At 40.0% G+C, this 23,147-nt stretch overlaps 1 protein-coding gene across 2 annotated transcripts in view; it reads right to left on the bottom strand.

The window, feature by feature from the left end:
* LARS2 (leucyl-tRNA synthetase 2, mitochondrial) overlaps positions 1-23,147 on the bottom strand; it is a 155,502-nt gene that overhangs the window by 95,279 nt on the left and 37,076 nt on the right. For both annotated transcript variants that reach the window (XM_053598588.1, XM_053598589.1), the window contains one exon: positions 7,995-8,084. In XM_053598588.1, the coding sequence (XP_053454563.1) occupies positions 7,995-8,084 (90 nt within the window). The remainder of the gene's footprint in view (positions 1-7,994; positions 8,085-23,147) is intronic.

The raw sequence follows: 23,147 nt of genomic DNA, 5'->3' as shown, positions 1-23,147 counted from the left end.
AGAAGTCTGGGAAAGTATACATATCTTAGGGTATTGATTTTCCAAGGTCTATTAGCCTCCTTCTTGACAAAAACACACTTAAACTAAGGAATGCCACATAGATCTTATTAAAGGATCTAGCTCTCAGCCAGGCAAGATGACAGGCACCTGGTAGGCCCAGCTACTCAGGAGGCTGAGGCAGGATGATCACTTGATCCCAGGAGTTCAAGGCCAGCCTGGGCAACATAGTGAGACTTGTCTCTTAAAAAGATAAACGATCTAGCTCTCAAAATCCATCCTGCTTCATTCCATCCAGCAGAGGCCTACATTTGGACTGAGTCCAGGAATGATGGGCATAGGGATGGGGGTGAGGGTGTCAAGGCTACAATTTAGTTGTTACTGTCATCACATTCCAAAGCCACAAGGTGGCACCGTGAAAAAGGTGCCTGCTTGTCTCTGTATAATTCTTTTAGAATGCTTCCTGAAGCCGAGGCCACACCGCAAACCTAACTTATATGGGTGAATTAGGGCCGTTGCCAGCTGTCCCTGAAATCATGGAGATAGTTGAAGACAAAAACTCGTAAATTAGGTGACTCTCCACAGTCCCTAGAATGTCCAAGCATAAGACGGCATCATTTTCTCTAACTATAGTCACAGAATAAAACTCTTGTTTTTAAACCAGAGAGGTGAAATCAATGTTCTGCCAAATAGAGGTCTTTCTGTTCGTATTTACAGCTGAAAATATTTTTGTTTTGTGAGAACAAGAGCAGACTACTTTTACAATGGAACTGAACATTTGGTGGTGGACACTGCTTCTTAAAAACAAAAGACTTAAACAGCTATGTTTAGTAATGCTCTGCTCAAATACTTTCCCTAAATGCTCACTTACACGGCTTTTGCAGAACTGAATTTAAGGGTTAAGACCACGTTTTATTAAAAAATAAAAAGGTACGGGGCAGCGCCTGTGGCTCAAAGGGGTAGGGTGCTGGCCCCATATGCCGGAGGTGGTGGGTTCAAACCCAGCCCCAGCCAAAAACCACACCCACACACACAAAAAATAATAAATAAAATAAATAAAAATAAAAAGGTACGACAATGTGTTAGAGGAAAAGTACTAACACCTGAGTTATTTTTCGTCTAATATGCTTTACAAACTATTTTAGGTATAGTCTTTCTAAAGTTGATTAACTTTCTAGAGTTAATTTCAAAAGTTTATATTTTTCTACAAACCATAGAAAGAAAATGCTGATATATATATTTTTTAAACCAAGGTGTAAATATTAAGGCGCCGGCCCCATATGCTGGAGGTGGCAGGTTCAAACCCAGCAGCCCTGGCCAAAAAAAAAAGAAAAAAATATATATATAGCTATCCAATAAAAAAAGATTTGTTATGGTTTGAATGTGAGTCCCCCAAGTTCATGTGCTAGAAACTTAATTACCAATGCAATAATGTTCAGAGGTGGAACCTTTAAAATGTGATCAGGTCATGGGGGCTCTGCTTCATGAATAAATCAATGTCATTATCTTAGGAGTGGGTTTGTTATAAAAGGAAGTCTTGCCCTCTCGCCTTCTGCTATGGGATAACTTCACAAGGAGGCCCTCACCAGATACCAACAACCTGAAACTGAACTTCCCAGCCTCCAGAATTGGGAGGAAATAAGTTGCCGTTCTTTATAAATTACCCAGTCTCAGGTATAGCAACACAAATGAACTAAGACATAGATCAACCTGGAAAAAAATACCTTGGATTAGGAACTTTAATCTTCAAATAATGTATCAAATGTATATTTTTGCATTCTTTTTATGATTTTTTCTTAAGATCATGACATTTTACTAGAGACCTAAAAACTTAATATACCAAAACATCTGATCTTTTTTAAATAATAAAAACCCATCAAATAACCTAAATAATTCTACCCTAAGTAATTCTGCAGGTGTGCTGGGGGAGGAGGGGACATTTCTTGCACATCTACTCTGTGTCAGCAACCACTGCAGGCTCTTCATAAACATTCACTTATTTAGTTCTCAAAACAACTCTATGAAATAGGGAAAAGGAGCGTGTGGTGGGCAGAAGGAAGAATAACCGTCCCCCACAGATGTCCCAACCTTATCTCTAGAACCTATGAATATGTTATCTCCTCGGCAAGAAGGTCTATCCAGATATGATTAAGCCAGAATCCTGAGATAAGAAGATTACCCCGCATTATCCTGCTGGGCCCAAAGCAATCACTATATCCCCACAAGGGCATGCATACTAGGGTAGGGGTGGAGTGTCACACTGACATGGGAAACAGCTGAGGAGAAAAGCGGCTCTGCAGCCGCCACAGTGACTGTGCCTGTGCAAGGGGTCCTCCTGTGCCCCCCTCACGTCTGTAGAAAAGTCACTCAGCTTTGGATCCAGTCTAACAGTGAGGAAGTCACCTCCACCTTAATCTTTACAAAAAAGTAACGTGAAGTAGCCTAGTGTTAACCAACCAGTTTTTTGCCCATTGCTCTGCTTCTCTGTCCACCTCACAAACCCACTGCTCTGCTATTGTGCAGTGGGGACTCTCACTCTATTGTGTAAAATGGAGGCTGTCCCAACCCATGAATCCTGAATAAAAGCCAAATCTATTCTAGATCTATAACCACATCTAATGTAATTCTGTCTGTTGACAACATATAATAATACATGCAAAAAAGAAAGTGTCCTATAAAGAAATATTACACAGGATACGTAAGGCTCCCGAGGAGAAGTGTTTACACAACTGCTTTTATCACATCATTTCATATTCCATGTATACAAAATAAACAGTAACCAGGCAACTGAGGAGAGGTAACTTTGGATGATATTACTGATGTTATAACTGCTTATACTCTTCAAAGAAGTGTTCACTCTTTCCTATGATGCTAGGTCTACCTGCAGAGACCCCTCTGCTTTGTTTTTGTTTGCTGTGAAACCTTGATTTATGTTTATCCTTCTTGCTATCCCTTGGGATACATACTGTATCTCCTTTCCTCTGCCTGGACCTATGAGTGATCCCAACGTTGAAACTCCACTTGGATGTAATTACTGCCTACCTAGAACAAGGGAGGCTTTTCTGGGAATGTATCTGCCAAGCAGCTAGATTAGCATTGAATCTGCTGGTTGGCATGGGAGTCCATGATTTCCTAACTAATTCTCTTCCTAGTCTTTTGCTTCTGAATATTAAATAATGCTGTTTTAAAGGGTATCCCCAATTGGGCGGCACCTGTGGCTCAAGGAGTAGGGTACCGACCCCATATACCAGAGGTGGCGGGTTCAAACCCCGTCCCAGCCCTGGCCCGGCCCAAAACTGAAAGAAAAAAAAAAAAAAGGTATACCCAATTTAGAAACAAGCAAAAGGCATGGCTGGGTGTCCTTTTAGTACACCTTTTAGCTGGTATTATCCAGCAGGCCCACCCATAACCCATGGGGATTATCTGATTTTCTAGGGATGCGTACCTTTGTTTGACTTCCCATTTTATTATTGTTTATTAACATTATTATTGTTATATTTATTATTGTATTATTATTTATTCTATTATTGTTATTATTTATTATTTTTACAGCCCTGCAAGGGGAGAGGTTAACTGGTAGAAACTGGTAATAATGCACATGATTTTTGTCTGAGAACGTGCAAATTAAGTCCCATCCAATGACAAGGCAAATGATTGTATCTCATAGAAAAGACAGCCCCCCAAAGTTAGGTTCATTGCTTTATAGGACATTAAGCAGTTTTGATTCTATTAGGAAATTCATTTCAGCATTCCTCTGACTCCATAAATCTCTGTCCCTTGAAATCTCATTTAAACAAGTCATAATATATGGCTCCCTTATTAATTAAGGACTTGAACAAAATCTATGACATGTGTTCATTTTATATTTGCATAGGAGTTACATTTTTAACTTTTTGAAAACTATGCTTTCACAACACAAAAAGGTTTGTGCAATCGTGAACTTTGAACGGATATTCCCTCTGTTTCTCCCCTTTCCCCACAATTCCTCACCTCACGGGGCTCTGTGTAGAGGAGGAACAGCTACAGCGTTTTAAGAAATTAAACTGACCCACGAGAGACAACAATAACTCAGTTCTACAAGTTTGCACTCTCAGTTTAACGTGGGAACTCAACATGTTAAAAAAATAAAAGACAAAAAAAACCTTTAAAATATTTTTTTTTTTTTTTAGAGACAGAGTCTCACTGTACCGCCCTCGGTAGAGTGCCGTGGCATCACACAGCTCACAGCAACCTCCAACTCCTGGGTTTAAGCGATTCTCTTGCCTCAGCCTCCCGAGTAGCTGGGACTACAGGCGCCCGCCACAACGCCCGGCTATTTTTTGGTTGCAGTTTGGCTGGGGCTGGGTTTGAACCTGCCACCCTCGGTATATGGGGCCGGCGCCCTGCTCACTGAGCCACAGGCGCTGCCCCAAAACCTTTAAAATATTTTAAACAACCAACACTTTAATAATAATTTAAAAGTGCAAGTGGGGGGTAGAGGTTGTATACTTGTGCAATGGTTCTCAAAGCATGGAACTTCCTGGGATCCCTGAGACCCTTTTAAGGAGTCTGCAGATCAAAACTGTTTTCATTGTAATAAGACAGTATTTGCATTTTTAATTGTGTTCACATTTGCAATGATCATGCAAAAGTAATGGTGGATAAGGCTGTCAGCCCTCAGCACAATCAAGGCAGTGGCACCAAACCGTACGTGGTCATTGTGTTCTTCATTGCCGTGTACTCACAGTACAATGACATAAAAGCCAATTTTACTTAAGAATATCCTTATAAAGTAGTAACATTTATTAATTTTATTAAATCTTGACCCTTCGATACATATCTTTTTAACAGAGAAGATTTGAGTAGAACCCCTGCAGCTGACCACCTCACTACACCGAACACCTCCTTAGTTGGACCTAGTTTTCACAGAACAGACATGTATCACACGTATGTATTAGTATACAGTAGGCCCAGCTCCTTCTGTGGATCACCTCTGTATGTTGCAGTCCTTTGGGTAGTCAACTTACAGAGGCTCTACTGTACTTTGTGTGATGAAACAAGAAGTATTTGGTGAAGTACAAAAGTTGTCTCCAAGGAAAGTACTCATGTGATTCAGTTTTGAGCTCAATTAGCACTTTTTTCATGAAACCATATTTTTTTGTTTTTTAGAGACAGAGTTTCACTTTATGGCCCTCGGTGGAGTGCTGTAGCGTCACAGCTCACAGCAACCTCCAACTCCTGGGCTTAGGCAATTCTCTTGCCTCAGCCTCCTGAGTAGCTGGGAATATAGGCACCTGCCACAACGCCCAGCTATTTCTTGTTGTTGTTGTTGCAGTTTGCCCAGGGCCAAGTTCAAACTCACCACCCTCGGTATATGGGGCTGGCACCCTACCCACTGAGAAACAGGCATCGCCCATGAAACCATATTTTTATGTGAAAGCATGACTGACAATAAACTATGATTATTCAAACTTAGGTATTTTAGAAAATTTGTATCTGTTCACTATGAGCTGACAGCTTCCCCTAAACTTCAAGACTCTTTTGATGATATTATATTAATACGATGAGATATGTCAACATTTTGAAGATCTGCATGACCAATGAATGTCACAAAATTATGCATGAGTAAAAAAATCTATTTTAAGTCCAAGATACACAAATGTAATATAACAGAGTACAAAAAGTCATTGATGTCATTTCGAATTCAACATTGTCACTGACTCTTAAGAAACTTTCACTTACTGAGTTTTGGTGTATTATCAAAGAAAAATATCCCTAATTATCTGAAATGGTTATTAAAACACTTCTCTACTTCCAGCATGTGCTGTCCAATAGGTCTTCTGGCATTTACTCTTATAACTTTATATAATACAATTATATTTCCATTTTGATATATTATCTTTAGATTGTATCTGTGGACCCCTTTGCTATGAAATAAGCATGGTCATATAGCATTTCTTCTACCTCCCCACCCCTCTGGCAGTTTCTGCTATTTTGTTAACTTTAGCTTTAATAGCTACTTTTCTATTACTATCTGTCCATTTTACTAAAGTTAAATAGTAAACCTCAAATTCTTCATCCACGACTCTGTTATAAAAGATGAAGGGGCCATTTCATTCTTGCTTTTGCTCTGCATCCCTTCTCTCACCTCTTGATTTTTGTTAACTACAGTAGAATCTCTGTATGTTGACCCTGACCACCCATGGGCAACACACAGAGGTGGTTAACATAAGGAACTAGGCCTACCGTGTACTGATATGTACCTGTGGTGTATGTTCAGTCTATGAAAATTAGGTCAGCTTAAGGAGGTGGTCAAAGTAGGGAGGTGATCAACTATAGAGGTTCTTTTACACACACACACACACACACACATATAAAACATACATACACACACACATGCACACACATATTTATGAGACAGTACCTTGCTCTGTTGCCCAGGCTAGAGTGCAGTGGCATCATCATAACTCACAGCATCCTCAAATTCCTCAGCCCAAGTGATCCTCCTGCCTTAGCCTTCTTACTAGATGGGAGTACAGCCAGGCATGTGCTATTCCGCCCAGCTAATTTTTCTATTTTTTTTTTGTAGAGATAAGTGTCTTGCTCTTGCTCAAGCTGGTCTTGGATTCCTGGCCTCAAGTTATTCTCCTGCCTCAGCCTCCCAAAATGCTGGGAGTACAGGCATAAGCCACTGTGCTTGGCCTGTATCATTTTTATGCAGTTAAGGTTTCAGATATTTTTGTTTTATTCTGAAGTTTAAATTGAACCTTCTGTATGTGTCTCTTTATTGATTCTAAAAATTTAAAATCTTAACACATTATATAAATATTATTCACTGCAAAACCAAACTGTGGGACTCTCAGAGAAGGAAATATAATCATATGTCATGAAATCACACTGGTCAAAGGACGATGTCTCAAGCATAAAAGTACAATGGATTTTCTGCTTGTTACTGTGAACCTCCTGAGCTGTCTAATAGAACAGTCTGTTATGATGGAAATATGCTATGCCTGTTGCTGTCCAGGATTAGCTACTAGCATACGAGCTACTAAGCACTTGGAATTTGGTTAGTATAGCTAAGAACATGACGTATTCATATTATTTAATTTTAATTACTTTAAACTTAAAGGTAAACCACATGTAGCTAGTGGCTGTCATACTGAACAGTGCAATTCTAGACCACACTGTGACACTCCTGCCTCATCTGCCACCATTCCAAGCCTTGTCTACTATGACTGAGCTCTTGCCATGTAAGTACCTTGATTTCTTGGAAGACCATTATGGGTAAGTACTGTGATATTTGTTCTTTGACTGTTAACTTCTAATCTTCCCAAGAACCCACATCCTGGTCTGTTTTCTGCTGCTATAACAGAATAGCACAGACTGGGTAACTTACAAAGAAGAGAAGTTTATTTGGAAGCCCAAGAGCATGGTGCCAGCATCTAGCAAGGGCCTCTGTGCTGCATTATCCCGTGGCAGAAGGTAGAGAAATAGAGACAGGGAAATGAATCAAACTCATCCTTTTATCAGGAACCTGTTCTCAAAATAATGGCATTAATCCATTCATGAGGGCTCTCCCACCTCTTAAATCCATCACAATGGTAATGTTTTGGGGGGGCACATTCAAACCACTGAACCCGGCAAGGAAAATGTTACCATCCCCATTTAGCAGGTGAGAAACCCCATTTCCTAGAGGTTAAATTAGCCAGCTTGTCACACGGCTAGGCAAGACAGCTGAGCTAGGATGTGAAAGCAGGTCTTCTTTCTTCCTATGCACTCTCCTTGATCTCATTACAGGCACCAGACACTGTCATATGCCGGGAATTTAGGGTAAAAGAAGTTCAGATCCTGTCTTGAAGGCAATAAACTGAGCCAGGCAGTAGTTATTTCCTGGGTCTGCTGTGACTGATTTCACAAACTTGAGGTAGTGTTCACTTTCACTGCTACTATGCAAACAGGGTTTAATTTGATTGATAACAATGATATCACCTTTGAAAGCATAGCCAACTTCAACTTACCTCCTTTTGATAGGCCAGTCCAGCTTCATAGAGTTTAATAAAGAGGTACTGAGTCCATTTGTAGTAATCTGGCAAACATGTAGTTATTTCCTGCCAAAGAGAAGGAACAATCACATATAAGCCATTGTAAACATTTCCCCCACAATCAGCTCTGCAATGCAATTTTGAAAAGCAATCAAATTACAAAAATATTTGCTGGCTGGGCATAGTAGTTCATGCCTATAATCCTAGCACTCTGGGAGGCTGAAGAGGGAAGATCACTTGAGCTCAGAAGTTTGAGGCCAGCCTAAGCAAGGGCAAGACCCCATCTCTACTAAAATTAGCTGGGCCTTGTGGCAGGTGCCTATTGTCCCAGCTCTTTGGAAGGCTGAGGCAAAAGGATTGCTTGAGGTTGCCATGAGCTAGGTTGAGGCCATGGCACTTTAGCCTGGGAAAGAGAATGAGGCTCTGTCTCAAAAAAAAAAAAAAAAAAAAATGCCAACCTATATTTTCACCTATTAGTAAGGTGAGGGAAGAAGCAATTTATTCTGGGAAGAGATGTGATTGAAAAGCCACCCCCACTTTTCCTGGGGCATGTTCTATGATGAGAAATCCAACTTCAAACCTTTTGTACACCCTGTGCCTGGCCATCAACATGCAGCACTAGCAGGTGAATTATGTCATACGAAACTGGATATTAACAATTTTGTCAGCACAAACATATGTTAGGGACCATGATGCTAATTCATGAACATAGCACATCTTGAAAGCAAACACACAATTCAAGAGGAATATTTGCCTGTTTCAGTATGATCCTCACTTGAAAACAAACTCTGTGTTTCTACATATAACTGGGGCCTGGTGGCTCCTTTAGAGTCATTATGTTCCATTGATTCCATTACGTGAATCAGCTACCTAGGAAGACCAATTAAAAACATTATTGAATATTTAAGTAAGAAAGCATCTGGTTTATATTTCTAAGCTTAAATCAAAGGTCTCCAAAGTTTACCTTCTGTTCTAAAAAGAATTTGCTATAGAATTTTTCAATACAGGTCCTGATGAACCTACTTACGAGGTTTACCATTGATAAAGTCAAGTGAGCAGAAAACCTCTACACTGCCACATGTTTCTTTTCTAGTGCTCTCTCCCCTCCAAAAACAGCTAACACCGAAATGGATGAAAGAAGGGGCTGCTTCGAATAGCTCCAATTGACTTTTGATAGGAGGCATGCTTTTATCAAAAGGGCAAACACTGCCTCCCTTAAGATGAACGTGTGAGGGGAGAACTGCAAGCCCAGGACCGAGCGCACGTGTGGCAGGACAGAGCCAGGTGTCGGGTAAACTCCTAGTCCTCCCCATGGGCTGATTTTCTCATGTAAGATTCCTGGGTCCTTTTATGTTCTGTCTTATAAAAATAGCAGATTAATAACTACTAGAGAACAATATTTTTAAGTGCAAATAACTGGGTTCTGACCTCTGGCCCCACCTTCCCACTGCAAGGTAGGTAGTGAATAAGTAGGTAATGAATAACCTACAAAATCTAATGGCTTTGCCCACACTATTGCTGCACCTGCCAGGCTGGCCTCATGTAATGCCAGAGGAGACTTTTTTCTTTTTTTTCCAAAATGTTAAGTGGTTACAAATGTTTTTTGGTTACACAGACAGCTTTTGTAATATTTGAGTCACGGTGTGCCCGTCACCCAAACAGTGTTCACTGTGCCCTCCAGGTAGGTCTTCATCCCTCCTCTCCTCCCCTCCACTGGACTTCCATTCAGTTTTACTTCACGCTGCATAAGTGTGCTCACTGGTTAGTTCCCGTTTAATAAAGAGTACATGTGATATTTGTTTTTCCAATCTTGAGATACTTCACTTAGGAGAATGGTCTCCAGTGCATTAATTCCCGCTTTTTTGCGGCTGAGTTGTTCCCCATGGTGTACATACACCACATTTCGTCAATCCACTCATGAATTGATGAACACTTGGGTTGATTCCACATCTTTGCAATTGTAAACTGTGCTGCAATACACATTCGAATAAAGGTCTTTTTTGCTAGAAAGACTTCTCCTTTGGGTAGACACCCAGGACTGGGCTTGCTGGATGGAATGGTAGGTCTTTTAGTTCTTTGAGGACTCTCCATACTGTTTCCCACAGAGGCTGTACTAATGTGCAGTCCCCCTGACAGTGTATGGGTGTTATTTTCTGCATCCGCGTCAGCATCTGTTCAGAGCTGTGATTTCTGAGCCGCACACACGCCAGCCTGCACTCGCTCCCAGTGGCTCCACAGCTCCCAAGCCTGCAGGGGGATCGTGTGCAAAGAACCTCACCAACTAAAGACCCAGATGAGCAACCTGAGACACCCCCAAACTCATCCTCATCCCATCACCGTTTCTGCACCAGCTTCTCCTCCTGCTGGCATGGCACAGAACTCGTTCTCAGTTTTTCAGACAAGCAACTTTAAAACTTTCATTTCTAACAAAACCTAGGGCAGAAGCTCTGTTTGGTCTGTTTTACTTTGCTCATCACTGTATGCTCAGGTCCTGGCACACAGGGCGCTACTTCCCTCGGCTTGACTTCCAGTGTGTCATGGCAGGGGTGAGGCTGGCTTCATTACCACAGCACTCAAACGGGAGACTGAGGCACCTGTCGGGCTCTGGGACAAGGTGAAAGGGAAAAGAAAGGACTAAGGTAAAAACAGTTTACTATCTCTTATCAAATACTGGCTTTTCAACTAAAAAGAGATGGTGTTTATGAGGGAAAGACCAAAACATATGATATGGAGAAATCAACGCAAGGCTGCTCCCAGTCAGCTCCCGGGCAACCCCCGGCAGGGAGGGCCTGCTAGGTCACCTCCACTCCCACCCTTCTGCTCAGGTCCAGTCTTATGGACTCTGACAGAAGCTAAGAGCACAAATTTGCCCATATGACATTTCTAACAGGGTACCCTATACATTGTGTTAAGGGGGGTGTCTCTCAATGAGTCATCCCTTGATTCAAATCCTCCCGGCACACCTCAGCTCCACTCCAGCTCTCCTTTACTGAGATTAAAGCCATCTAGAGTAGACCTTTCACAGTCTCACCTGTCTTAAGCAAAGTTTCTCAGAATTTAAATCCCCACTGCTATCCCATTCCCTCCTTTTGTCTCCACGGGAAAGGAGGAGACCACCCAGCTTAACCCCCAGTGGCACTCTAGGCCCTGGACCAGCCCTCCAACCTCTCCATGTCTGCTTCTCTCCATCTCATTCGCACCCTTCCCAGCAACTCCTTGTCATCCATTGGCCCAGCCAGGGCTCCCATCCTAGAACACACCACCCCTTCCTCCTTCCGTAACTGTTTCTCCCATGACTCCCCTGGCCCCTCTTCCTGCAACCACCTGTCAGGTTCCATCTCTGCCAGGTCCTTTCGGACCTCCCTTACCTTGCCTACTCTCAATTTTTGCAGAATTGAGAAAACAGGTGTTAACATCAGGGTAATTAATCTTGCACCTAACATTTATCTAAGCAATCATTTTATGCAATTATCTTCCTTTATCTCAGGACTAACTTTAAAAATGAGCATTAAATGAAAATTGAAAATGACAAATGCTAGACACTGTGCTTTCACAGAGCATCTTTTTTTCTTAAAGGTCTTTTTTGAATTGAGGACTACAAACTAAATTCTTAAGTAATTTGAAAGATTCATGTTCTACATGCTCTTGAAGCCAATTTAGACAATGAGTATTAGTCACAGGGAAATGATGGTCTCTGCAGTTTTAAAGACAACTCATGCTGTCTTTCTTAACTGAAAACAGCTTGAGTAGTGAGCTCCTCTTTTTGCTATTTCCTTAACTCATACTTTTTGAGCATTATCATTTTTATGGTAACCTGAAAGCTGTTCTCTGTTACAAACTACACAAGATCCTATAAACTGTCCATAATCAAACAAAAAGCAACAATTAGCTTAATTTCTTGGTAATTGTTTTTTGCCAGCTGACAAGAATTTATCAAGGCAGTCTAACAATACAAACAGCTTTCCTAACTGGGCAGTTGGGAACAGAAAACCCTCCATTAAGCTACAGATGAGAGTAATTGGTTTGAGTTGCAATTTGTTATCCGTCTAGTTGAGCAGAGGCCAGTATTTCAGCTGCCCAAGCTACAATTGTTCATCTTTTTTTTTTTTTTGGAAGGAAAGGACATTAATTTCATCTGCAACATCCTTGAAACTTTTAGGATCAACAGAATAGAATCACTTGAATGATGTTTTCGTGTGCCAATTCTCTAGGTTTCCTGAATAATATAAGGGCTATTTGTTACACATGGGCATGGATCCAGAGGAAGAGAAGTATCAATTCATCAGTTCCATGGATGCAAACAGTGACAGCAATGCCCAAAATGAGTTGTTCTGCTGCCTGCAAACTCTGTAAGCAATGAGCAGAAGAAACCTGCCGTATCTCAAAAGATTTCTTATGTGACAGAGACTTAGAAATAAAACCGTGAACTTAGAAAAGTTATAGAAAGTCATTCTGATATAATGATTGTTTTTTTTTTTTCTTTTGAGACAGAGTCTCGCTCTTCAGAATCAGTCTTTTCCCAAAAATCCAAGCTAGAGTACCATCGATTCAACCTAGCTTATAGCAACCTCAAACTCCTGGAATGAAGCAATCCTCCTCCTCAGCCTTCTGAGTAGCCCAGACCATATAAAGGTCCAACTTCATTCCTTTGCATGTGGATATCTAGTTTTCCCAGCATCATTTGTTGAAAAGACTCTCCTTTCCCCCTTGAATGGTCTTGGTCAAAATTCTTGACCCTTGTCAAAAATCTTTTTTTTGTGTGTGTGTGTGTGTGTGTATAAGGATCTCCATTTTATTCCATTGCTCTATATGTCTGTCTTTAGGCCATACCACACTATTTTGATTATAATAGCTTTCTACTAAGTTTTGAAATCCTCCAACTTAATTCTTTTTCAAGATTGTTTTAACTATTCAATTTGATATATGAATTTTCAGATGTATTTTTTTTCTGCAAAAATGTTATTGAAGTTTGGACAGAGACTGCATTGAAGCTGTGGGTGGTCCCATAGTAAGTCTTCTAAGCCCTGAGTATGGGGTATCTTTCCATTTTTTATGTCTTCTTTCATTTCTTTCAGCAATGTTTTGTAGTGTTCAGTGGACAAGTCCTTTACCTCCTTAGTTAAATTAATTTCTAAATATTTTATTTTTTAGATTCTATTTTAAACAGAATTGTTTTCTTAATTTCCTGTTCATATTGTCCACTGTTAGTATTTCTATACAAAATACAACTTATTTTTGTGTGCTGACTTTGCATTCTGCTACTTTGCTAAATTCATTTACTAGTTCTATCAAGATTTTAGGGGGTGTGGACTCTTTAGGCTTTTCTACATATAAGATCATATCATCTACAAACAGGGATAATATTACTCCTTCCTTTCCAATTTAGATGCTTTCAGATATTTTCTTATCTAATTGCTTTTTTTTTTTTTTTTTTGTAGAGACAGAGTCTCACTTTATGGCCCTCAGTAGAGTGCCGTGGCCTCACACAGCTCACAGCAACCTCCAACTCCTGGGCTTAAGCGATTCTCTTGCCTCAGCCTCCTGAGTAGCTGTGACTACAGACGCCCGCCACAACACCCGGCTATTATCTAATTGCTCTTGCTAGGACTTCCAGAACTATGGCAAATAAAAGTGATGAAAGTAAGCAGCATTGCCTTATTCGTGATCTTAGATTTAGATTATATTAGATTAGAAAATCTTAGATCTTAGATTAGAAAAGCTTTTAGTCTTCCACCACTGAATATGACGTCACTGTGAATTTTTCACATATGGCTTTTATCGTGCTGAGGTAGTTTCCTTCTCTTGTTTATTGAATGCTTTAATCATGACAATGATGGTGTCCAATGCTTTATCTACATGAATTGAGATGATCGTGTTGTTTTTTACTTTAATCTGTTAATGGGGCATATTACATTTATTGGCTTTCATATGTTGAACTATCCTTGCATTCCAGGAATAAATCTCACTTGGACATGTTGTATATTCCTTTTAATATGCTGCTGAATTCAGTTTGCTAGTATTTTGTTGAAGATTTTTGCTTCAGTGTTCACAATGGATATTGTCTGTGGTTTTATATGTTTTCATCTGGCTTTGACATCAAGGCAAAGTTGGCCTCACAAAATGAGTCAGGAATTATTTCCTCCTCTTTAACTTTTTGTAAATAATGGGAAGTACTGGTGTCAGTTCACTTTTAAATGTTTCATTGAATTTACTAGTGAAGCCATCAGGTCCAGGGCTTCTCTTTACCAGAAGATTTTTCATCACTGATTCAGGCTCCTTACTAGTTATAAGTCTATTTAGATTTCTCTCTGTCTTCATGATTTAGTCTTGTGTTTCTAGGAATTTGTTCATTTCATTTAGGTTATCCAATTTGTTGTTGAACAATTATTCATAGTACTCTCTTTTTCTTTTTTTTTTGGTTTTTGGCCGGGGCTAGGTTTGAATCCACCACCTCCGGCATATGGGACCGGCGCCCTACTCCTTGAGCCACAGGCACCACCCTCATAGTACTCTCTTATAATTCTTTTTTCTTTCTGTAGAATTGGTAGTAATGATCCCACTTTTATTTGATTTTAGTAATTCGAGTTTTCTTAGTCAATTTAGTTAAAGGTTTGTCAATTTTGTTAATTTTTTCCAAAGAACTAAATTTTGGCTTCATCAATTTTCTCTATTCTGTTTCATTTATCGCCAATCATAATATTACTTGCTTCTTCTGCTACCTTTGTTCTTTTGTTCTTCTTTTTCTGATTCCCTAAGGGGCAAAGTTAGATTGTTGAGTAGAGATCTTATTTTTAAACGTAAGCATTTATAGCAATAAATTTTCCCACAATAAAAGCACTGCTTTTGCTGTGTCCCATATGTTGTGTTTTTATTTTTATTTTTAAATATCTTCTGATTTCTCTTGTAATTTATTCTTTAATCCATTCATTGTTTAAGAGTACATTAATTACCACAAATCTGTAAATTTTTCAGTTTTCCTTCTGTTATTGATTTTTTTTTTAATTAAATCATAGCTGGGTACATTGCTGTTATTGATTTCTAACCTCGTATCACTGTGATCAGAGGAGATGCTTTGCATGATATCTATCTTTAAAATCTATTGAGACTTAAGCTATGGACTGCTATATGTCCTATGTGCATTTGAGAAAAATGTGTATTCTGCTATTGTGTCGAGTGTTCTCTATGTATGTTAGACCCATTTTGTTTATTGTGCTGTTCCAGTCCTCTATTTTCTTTCTTGTCATCTGACTGGTTGTCCTATCCATTGAGTGGCATATTGAAGTCTCTAGGTATTACTGTGGAACTGTTTACTTCTCCCTTCAATTATGTCATTTGTTGATTCAGATATGTTAATGGTCTGTAATTAGGTATATAAATGTTTATAAACTATATATTATTATGTTGAGTCTTTTACTAATTTATAATTCCCTTCTGTTTTTTGTAAACTTTTCTTGTTTAAAGTCTGTTTTGTGGCGGAGGAAGGGTGATTGGTGGGGTCACACCTATGATGCATCTTACAAGGGTACATGTGAAACTTACTAAATGTAGAATATAAATGTTTTAACACAATAACTAAGAAAATGCCAGGAAGGCTATGTTAATCAGTGTGATGAAAATATGTCAAATGGTATATAAAAACCAGTATATGGTGCCCCATGAGTGCATTAATGTACACAGCTATGATTTAATAATAAAAAATAATAATGTCTGTTTTGTCTGATATTAGTATAGCCACCCTTGTTCTCTTTTGATTACTATTTGCATGGAATATCTTTTCCCAGCCTTTCACTTTCAACCTATTTGTATCTTTGTATCTAAAATGAGCCTGTTTGAGACAGCATATTTTATTATCCATTCTGCCAATTTCTGTCTTTTGATGGAAGAGTTCAATCCATTTATTTTGGATAAATTACTAATAATTACTAATAGGGAGAGACTTAAGTCATTTTGCTCTTTGTTTTCTATATGCTTTGTAGCTTTTTTAGTTCCTCATTTTCTACATTACTGTCTTTTGTGTTCAACTGAATCAAGGTGAAAGGCATATTAAGATTAATTGCGGGGCGGCACCTGTGGCTCAGTGAGTAGGGTGCTGGCCCCATATGCCGAGGATGGCGGGTTCAAACCCAGCCCCGGCCAAACTGCAAAAAAATAGCCGGGCGTTGTGGCGGGCGCCTGTAGTCCCAGCTGCTCGGGAGGCTGAGGCAAGAGAATCGCATAAGCCCAAGAGTTAGAGGTTGCTGTGAGCCGTATGATGCCACGGCACTCTACCCGAGGGCGGTACAGTGAGACTCTGTCTCTACAAAAAAAAAAAAAAAGACGAATTGCACTATTCTTTCTGAATGTTTGAAAATTTTTATTTTTATAATAAAAAGTTGGAGAAAACAAATGTTGAATTAAAGAAACTAGACACTAAAGAACACACACTATGTGATTCAATTTTTATAAGTTCATAAAAACAGAAATAGGTAAAGAGTACTAGAGATGGATGGTGGTGACAGTTGCACAACAATGTGAATACCACTGAACTGGACACTTAAAAATGGTTAAGATAGTAAATTTTACATGTATATTATCATAACAAAAAAATCATCTAGAAAAATACTCCCACATGTGTAGGTGGCAAAACTATATTGACAACAAGGCAGTAGTGATCACAAAGGTCAGACTAATAGTTACCCGTGGTGAGGAGAGACAGAGTTGGGACTGGAGGAGGACACACACTGAGCTTCTGGGTGCTGGTGATGTTTTATTTCTTAATGTAGGTAGTAGCTGTACATTACAATAATGTGTTAAGCTAGATACAATGTATGTTACAGTCGTGTACACCTAATATTTCATATTTCATTTTTATAACTTATATTTGCTAAAACATTGCTTACTTTTAAAAATTCTGTTTTTATAAGGTTTGGGGGTATGATCATTCCGAAGACTCCTCTTTCTGAATAGAAAAAAATCACTGACCTAATGAAATCAGAACCTCTGGGATGGATCACCCAGAATCTTGGTGATTCTGATGCTTACCAAAGTTTGAGAATCATTAGTATAAGTATGTGCAAAAATAATCCTGGTTATTTTCACAGAGTAACGACTTCATCTCCAAGACCTTTTAAATACTGCTTCCCGATACACTTAAACGTCATTACATCCATACAGCTATAGTCTCCCAGTCTAGCTAATTTTGTGCCTGGCTGAGGTACAAGAGTGATTCTGGAAGCCTGATTCAGTGATGGAGAGAGAGGCTTTGTACCCTTATTTTCTACGGCCTTTAAAGAGTGATCTAATCCCTCCCAATAATGACAAGAGCTTGGAAAGAAGTTGAGGCTCAGAGGGACAACAGATCATGCCCACCGTGTGTTAGTAGCAAGATCCATCATTAAAACCAAGGCCTCCAAGATGAGCTCAGATCATGCCTCCTGAAAGCACTTAGCAAGCTTTGAATTGGGAGATACTAGGCCATTAGCCAGAGTGTGCATCCCTGATAGGGAAGACCTCACTGGGTTCATGACCACCAGCTGGGACTGCAGACAAAACAAACGACTTCCTGGAATATAGCCACATTGGCTGAGCAGCCCCAGGAGACCTTCTTCTTTAATTAGACTGAAGACTCCAAGAATGTTATCCTGGGAAAGGCAATGAAGGACAAGCCTCACATATTTCAGACTGATAAGCACTGAGCTGGCCAGGCTCCACAATGAGGTCACGCATCTGTGGCACCCATTAATAATGAGATGTGGTTCCCTGCACTCAAGATGACTGACTATGGTTCTGAACATTAAGCCTGATGCAGCATCAACCTTCCTGTAAATAGGCAAGCACTAAAAGATAAGCTACCAAATCATTTTAGCTAAAACAAAGGTATAGTCCTCTCCCTTCTCAACCAAAGGAAAAACCCCAGGAAAATGTTAATTTTTTGACTCTGAGGAAGAACAAGTAATCTAGAACCAGAGATCTGCCAGACAAACTGTTTCACCTCTGTGAGGACTTGAAAGAGGACCAGGAGAGTCAAACACTGTGGGTGCCTGTTATGTGTTGTCAAGGCAACCATGGTTCCAAGCTCTTGCAATGGAAATCTTCCTGAACATGTTTTCAGGCACTCGCACCCAAGTTCTTTTTGTTTTAAGCTATTCTTTAAATTATTTTAAAATTAAAATAACATAAAAATGGTATCTATTTTTCTGGAGGCCTCACTATTCTTATAGATCATACCCTCCTACCAGAGGTCTAGTCTTCAACGTAAACAAGGTGCCAACTTAGTAAGGGCTTTGAAGCAATGATAATTCTCACTTTGTAATCATATAAACATGCTGGACTGAAAATAAATGAAAATAAATTTAGGCAGGAATGGTGCAAAGAGTCTGTGTGTTTTGGGTGGAAAGAGAGTACTTCTCCCTAACTACAATAACAATATGAAGGTGAGAAGGAAAAGCTAAAACAAAGACCCACAGAAGTGAAGGCAAACAAACCCAGTGTGTAAAAACATGCCCGCAAGATAACCAGAGAAACTTGGAAACTGGGATTCTATGATGTGAAGGTATTGTTATTAACTATTTTAGATGTGATAATGGGATTGTGATTACATGAAAGCAAACAAGACAGATAAGAGCCCATTATCTTAAAATACAAATATATGAGGTTCATGAACTCATCCTAGTAAAAGTGCTACACACCTCACTGCTAAATATCCTACGATCACCCTCCAAGTACTCCCCTTGGGAAGCTGTGCACGGACACCAGCGCCTAGTCTACCCTTCAAATCAGTTTTAGAACTCTTTTTCTGGAATGACCATCAGAGCTGTCGTTGAACAAACAACTCAGTACGGTTCATAACCTTGACATATCAGTGTCTCACAGCTGTGTTCGTGTCAACATGTGGCAGTGTCTTGCTTAGTGGCATTCACTATTGTTTTGGGGTGTTCTTGTGTGCCATACGATGAAAAAGAGTTCAAAATTTGCTTTGAAGGGTAGAGTAGGCACTGGTGTCAGTGCATGGCTTCCCAAGGTCACTTCAAAGGTGACCACAGTGATATTCAGCAAGAAGGTATGTAGCACTTTTTCTAGGGCGAGATCACAAACTTGTCAGACCTCATATATGCTGATACATATCTTATATTCAGCAATATATACTGAATTCTTTACTGAGGAAATTATGTGGTAGAAAGCGAGAGAAATAGAAGCAAAGATCTCTGTGCTGATATGGGGACGCCACAAATCCCTCACTGGCTGCTTTACGTCAGCTGTGAGGCACTGATGGACAAAACCTGGAAGAGCTCAAGGTCACCAAAAGTCCTGTCCCAGTAAAAATTCTGACAGAGCACAGCAGCTCTGGTATGGCTGCCATCCACTTCTAGCCACAGGCAGCCTCCTCCCCTGTTATGCAGATCAGCAGTCTAAATCCCCCTTAACCCCTGGGGCCTGAACAGCATGAGGTCGCATTATGAGTTTGTTCCAGGGCAAAAATGCCTTAGGGGGCAGCAATTTCTGCATCCCCCCCAGCCCCAACATGGGCAGAACAATCTTACTACTGGGCACCAACATGTACAGAAGACTGAACATAGAAACACAAGAAAGAAATCAGACAGAAGAATTAAAAATCCAATAAAAATGCGTGTAAATAAAAACTCATAAGATCTCCACAATAAAGAAACTCAGAAAATAGTCAACTCCTGATTATGCCACTAAGGAAAGCAAGAAAAACTGAAGTAATTCAATCATAATCATGGTTTTTGCCAAGTCCCAGACTATTTCCTTTTTGCTTTAGGTTTGCACTGGATATAGGTGTCGGGGGTATGGGAGTATGGGTGCGTGGGTGTGAAGCACCACACACGTAAGGCCTGGAAGATCCCACAGGTGCTACTTTCAATCCTACCTGGTCTGGAGTTTTGTTTTTTTTTTTCCCTTTCACATTTGTCTGATTTTGAAGAGCAATCCTGGAGACTTCCCCCAAAACAATTATCCAGATGATTCTTGATGAAAACAAGGTCCTGGAAGCTATGTCAATCAGACTCAAAGTAAGGCCTAGTCCAGACCAGCAGTGGCACCAGAGTCCTGGTGAGAAGGTAGAGATCACATCAGAGGCACACCCGCCTCAGTGGGCCCAACACATCAGAAACTAACTACTGATTTGGCAAAGAAACTCACAGGCCCTCCCCCAGGGCCAGTTACTGATCGTCAAGGTCATATCCTTGAGAGTAGAATGAAGTCCACAGCTTCTCAGAAAGGTTGCCTATTTTTCCATGGAGTGGGTGTTGCACAAAGAAACTCTCCCTCCCTCTCTCTCTTTCTCATTGCACAGTTTGGAACTTTATTTCTCCTTTACTCTTTCTACAGTATGTGTTCAGCTATTCCAAGTCAGCTTTCACTTTCTTACTTTCCTCCTCCTTGAGATGACACAAGCTGTTTTGGGAATACTGTGAAAAAATGAAACACACTAAAGCACTAAAAGGCACTATTTGATTATCATTCTGGCTCACCAGAAATGTATTAATTCCAGAAATGTATACCTTTTTTACTCCAGAGCCATAACTCTATGCGGGAAAGAAGGGAATGCTGCTCAGGACTAGACTGTGCTGCCCACCAGGGAGAGGCGGGAAGAACCAGGCTCCGACCCACCTTTTAGAGTTGGCTGGGGTGACAGAGTGAGACTCTAGATAGATAGACAGACAGACAGACAGACAAAATTGGCCTTCTCTGTTCAGAAGATAACATTCCTGAGCCACCTTATTTTAAAAACATTCTGTTAATTGTCAGCTAGCCATCTATCGAATTATTCAGTTGTTTTTTGTTGTTGTTTATTTGTTTACAGTTTCTGGCGGGGGCTGGGCCTGAACCCACCACCTCCAGTATATGGGGTTGGCGCCCTACTCCCTTGAGCCAACAGGCACCACCCTCGAATTATTCAGTTTTTACGAGACTTTAGGAATGTTACTTGCACAAGACACAGATTTGCTGCATCAATAAAATAAACTATTCCTCTTTCTCCTCATTTTGCTTCTTTGCATTCAACAAACAGATTGTAAAGATTTAAATCGAAAAGCACTTGTGACCTTCTGGGTGAGAGGGCATCCTGAACACACACATCTAAACTTGCTTCCATTACTCCCACTACCTGACCGACAGATGATAAGGTGGTGGGAGGGAACAAGCTCAAGGGAGCTGTACCGAGACTAGAAACAGAAGATACCATCGTCATGACAGAAATGCCAAGGAATTTTGACAGACAGGACTAGATGAAAGAAAAGTGCCATAAACAAAATAGCATCTTTCCCTCCTCCTAAGAACAGGCTGGGTACTTGAGAAGAAGGTACAGGTACCCCCTACTTGAATGGGCATGGTCCAGAGGGGACAGTGGGCTATCAGGCAGATGGAAAACCCATAAACTGGACACCTCAGCAGCACCTCCAGCTGTCATGGTGAACGTGTATCTGTGATGCCATAACACCCGGACACGGATCAGACCGATGAGAAAAGGCGCCAGGAGCAGCAGGTCCTCCAAACCAGGCAGAAATAAATGATGCAGAGACTACACTGGGGCTTCTACTCCAGTCCCCACAGGTTAACGGAGCTCTAAATTGATACTCGTCCACCTCACTCAGGAAACGGGGAAAAACCCACAGATGCCTGCCAAAAGATTCTGAAATAAAGAGAACAGAGCATTTCAAACTTGTAAAAAGGATGTATTGCAGGAACAAAAATAAATTTTCAAAGGCAACTCCTTGTGTTCAGGAAGATTTCTTAACATATATGGGCTAGAAGATAAATAAGAGAGCAAAATGAGAAGAAAAAGCATCTGGCCAAGAGGCTTTGAGAAAGAAAATGGGAACCAAAGAACCTAAGGAAAAATAATACATCTAAAAACACAACAGCAAAATTAGTATCTGATTAGAAACCATACAAAACAATGGACTCAGTGGTGTAGAAAGCAAAAATGAGAATTATTCCAACAGGTAAAGAACAAAGAGACTAAAATCACTAGTGAGAAGGTGGTAACAGTGGGAGACAGTGAGCCAAGTGCATGCGGTTTTCTTGAGAAAGAGGTCCTGTAAGATGCCACAAGAAGAGACCTACAGCTGTGGACCAAAAGCGGCACCCAGCACCAGGCAAAATTAAAGCAGAAAGGAATGACACTGAGATATATTCTAATGAAAAATCTAAATGGCAAAGGCAGAGAAAAAAATCCAACAAGCATCAAAATGGGAACAGAAAGATTGCTACACGTACAAAGGGACAGTTCTGGATGGCCTGAGACTCTTCCATCAAAAAACAATGGACTGAGTAGAGGCCATTACAGAAATCTGTCTATGTGATTAAACTGCACAGAAGTCTTACTACCACCATTAGAGATGGCTCCAGACTTAGAATATTTCACTTAAGATTTTTCAACTTTATAGTGGTGTGAAAGTGATACACATTGAGTATTACATGAGACATTCAGTACTTAATTATAAAACAGGCCTTCTGTTGGATGATTTTGCCCAACTGTAAGCTAATTAAGTGTTCTGAGCACATTTATGGTAGGTTAAGCTAAGCTATGAAGGTCAGTATATTAGGGATATTAAATGCCTTTTCAAGTTAGGTTTATTGGGACATAACCCCATTGTAATTTGGGAGCATTTGTACAACTATGACACACCCACCCAAATGACTGCATCTGAAAACTGGTGAAATCTGACTAAGTTTTGTACTCTAGTTAATAGTATTTTGCCAGTGTCCATTTCTGGGTTCTGATATTATATGAGCATTATGTAAAATGTCATCATTGGGGACAGTTGGACAAAGGTACATGGGGATGTCTCTGTACTATCCTGGCAACTTCCTCTGAGCTTATAGTATTAAAGAAAAAAATACCAGAGATCAAAATCTACTACAGAGATCTGAAAGGAGAACGATAATAAATGAAGAAGAATCCTATTGTTCCAATAAGTCAGGAAGGTGCTGTTCATAGGTGGAAGTACGGGAGTCATTCTTAGCTATGAAAATAATGTAGGATGTCAGAGAATCCAAAGTAAAAGTTAAAACAAAATTTAAAAAATTTACAGACATTAAAAAAGTTTAAATGAACGCTTAAGCTCTAAAACGTCTCCTGATAAGCACTGAAGTTAACAAGCATTACATTTAAATAATTGTTATGAA

Source organism: Nycticebus coucang, chromosome 8 (assembly GCF_027406575.1).
Source record: "Nycticebus coucang isolate mNycCou1 chromosome 8, mNycCou1.pri, whole genome shotgun sequence".
NCBI lineage: Eukaryota > Metazoa > Chordata > Mammalia > Primates > Lorisidae > Nycticebus > Nycticebus coucang.
The sequence above is the reverse complement of the archived record's forward strand: the minus strand, read 5'-3'. Positions and strand labels throughout refer to the sequence as shown.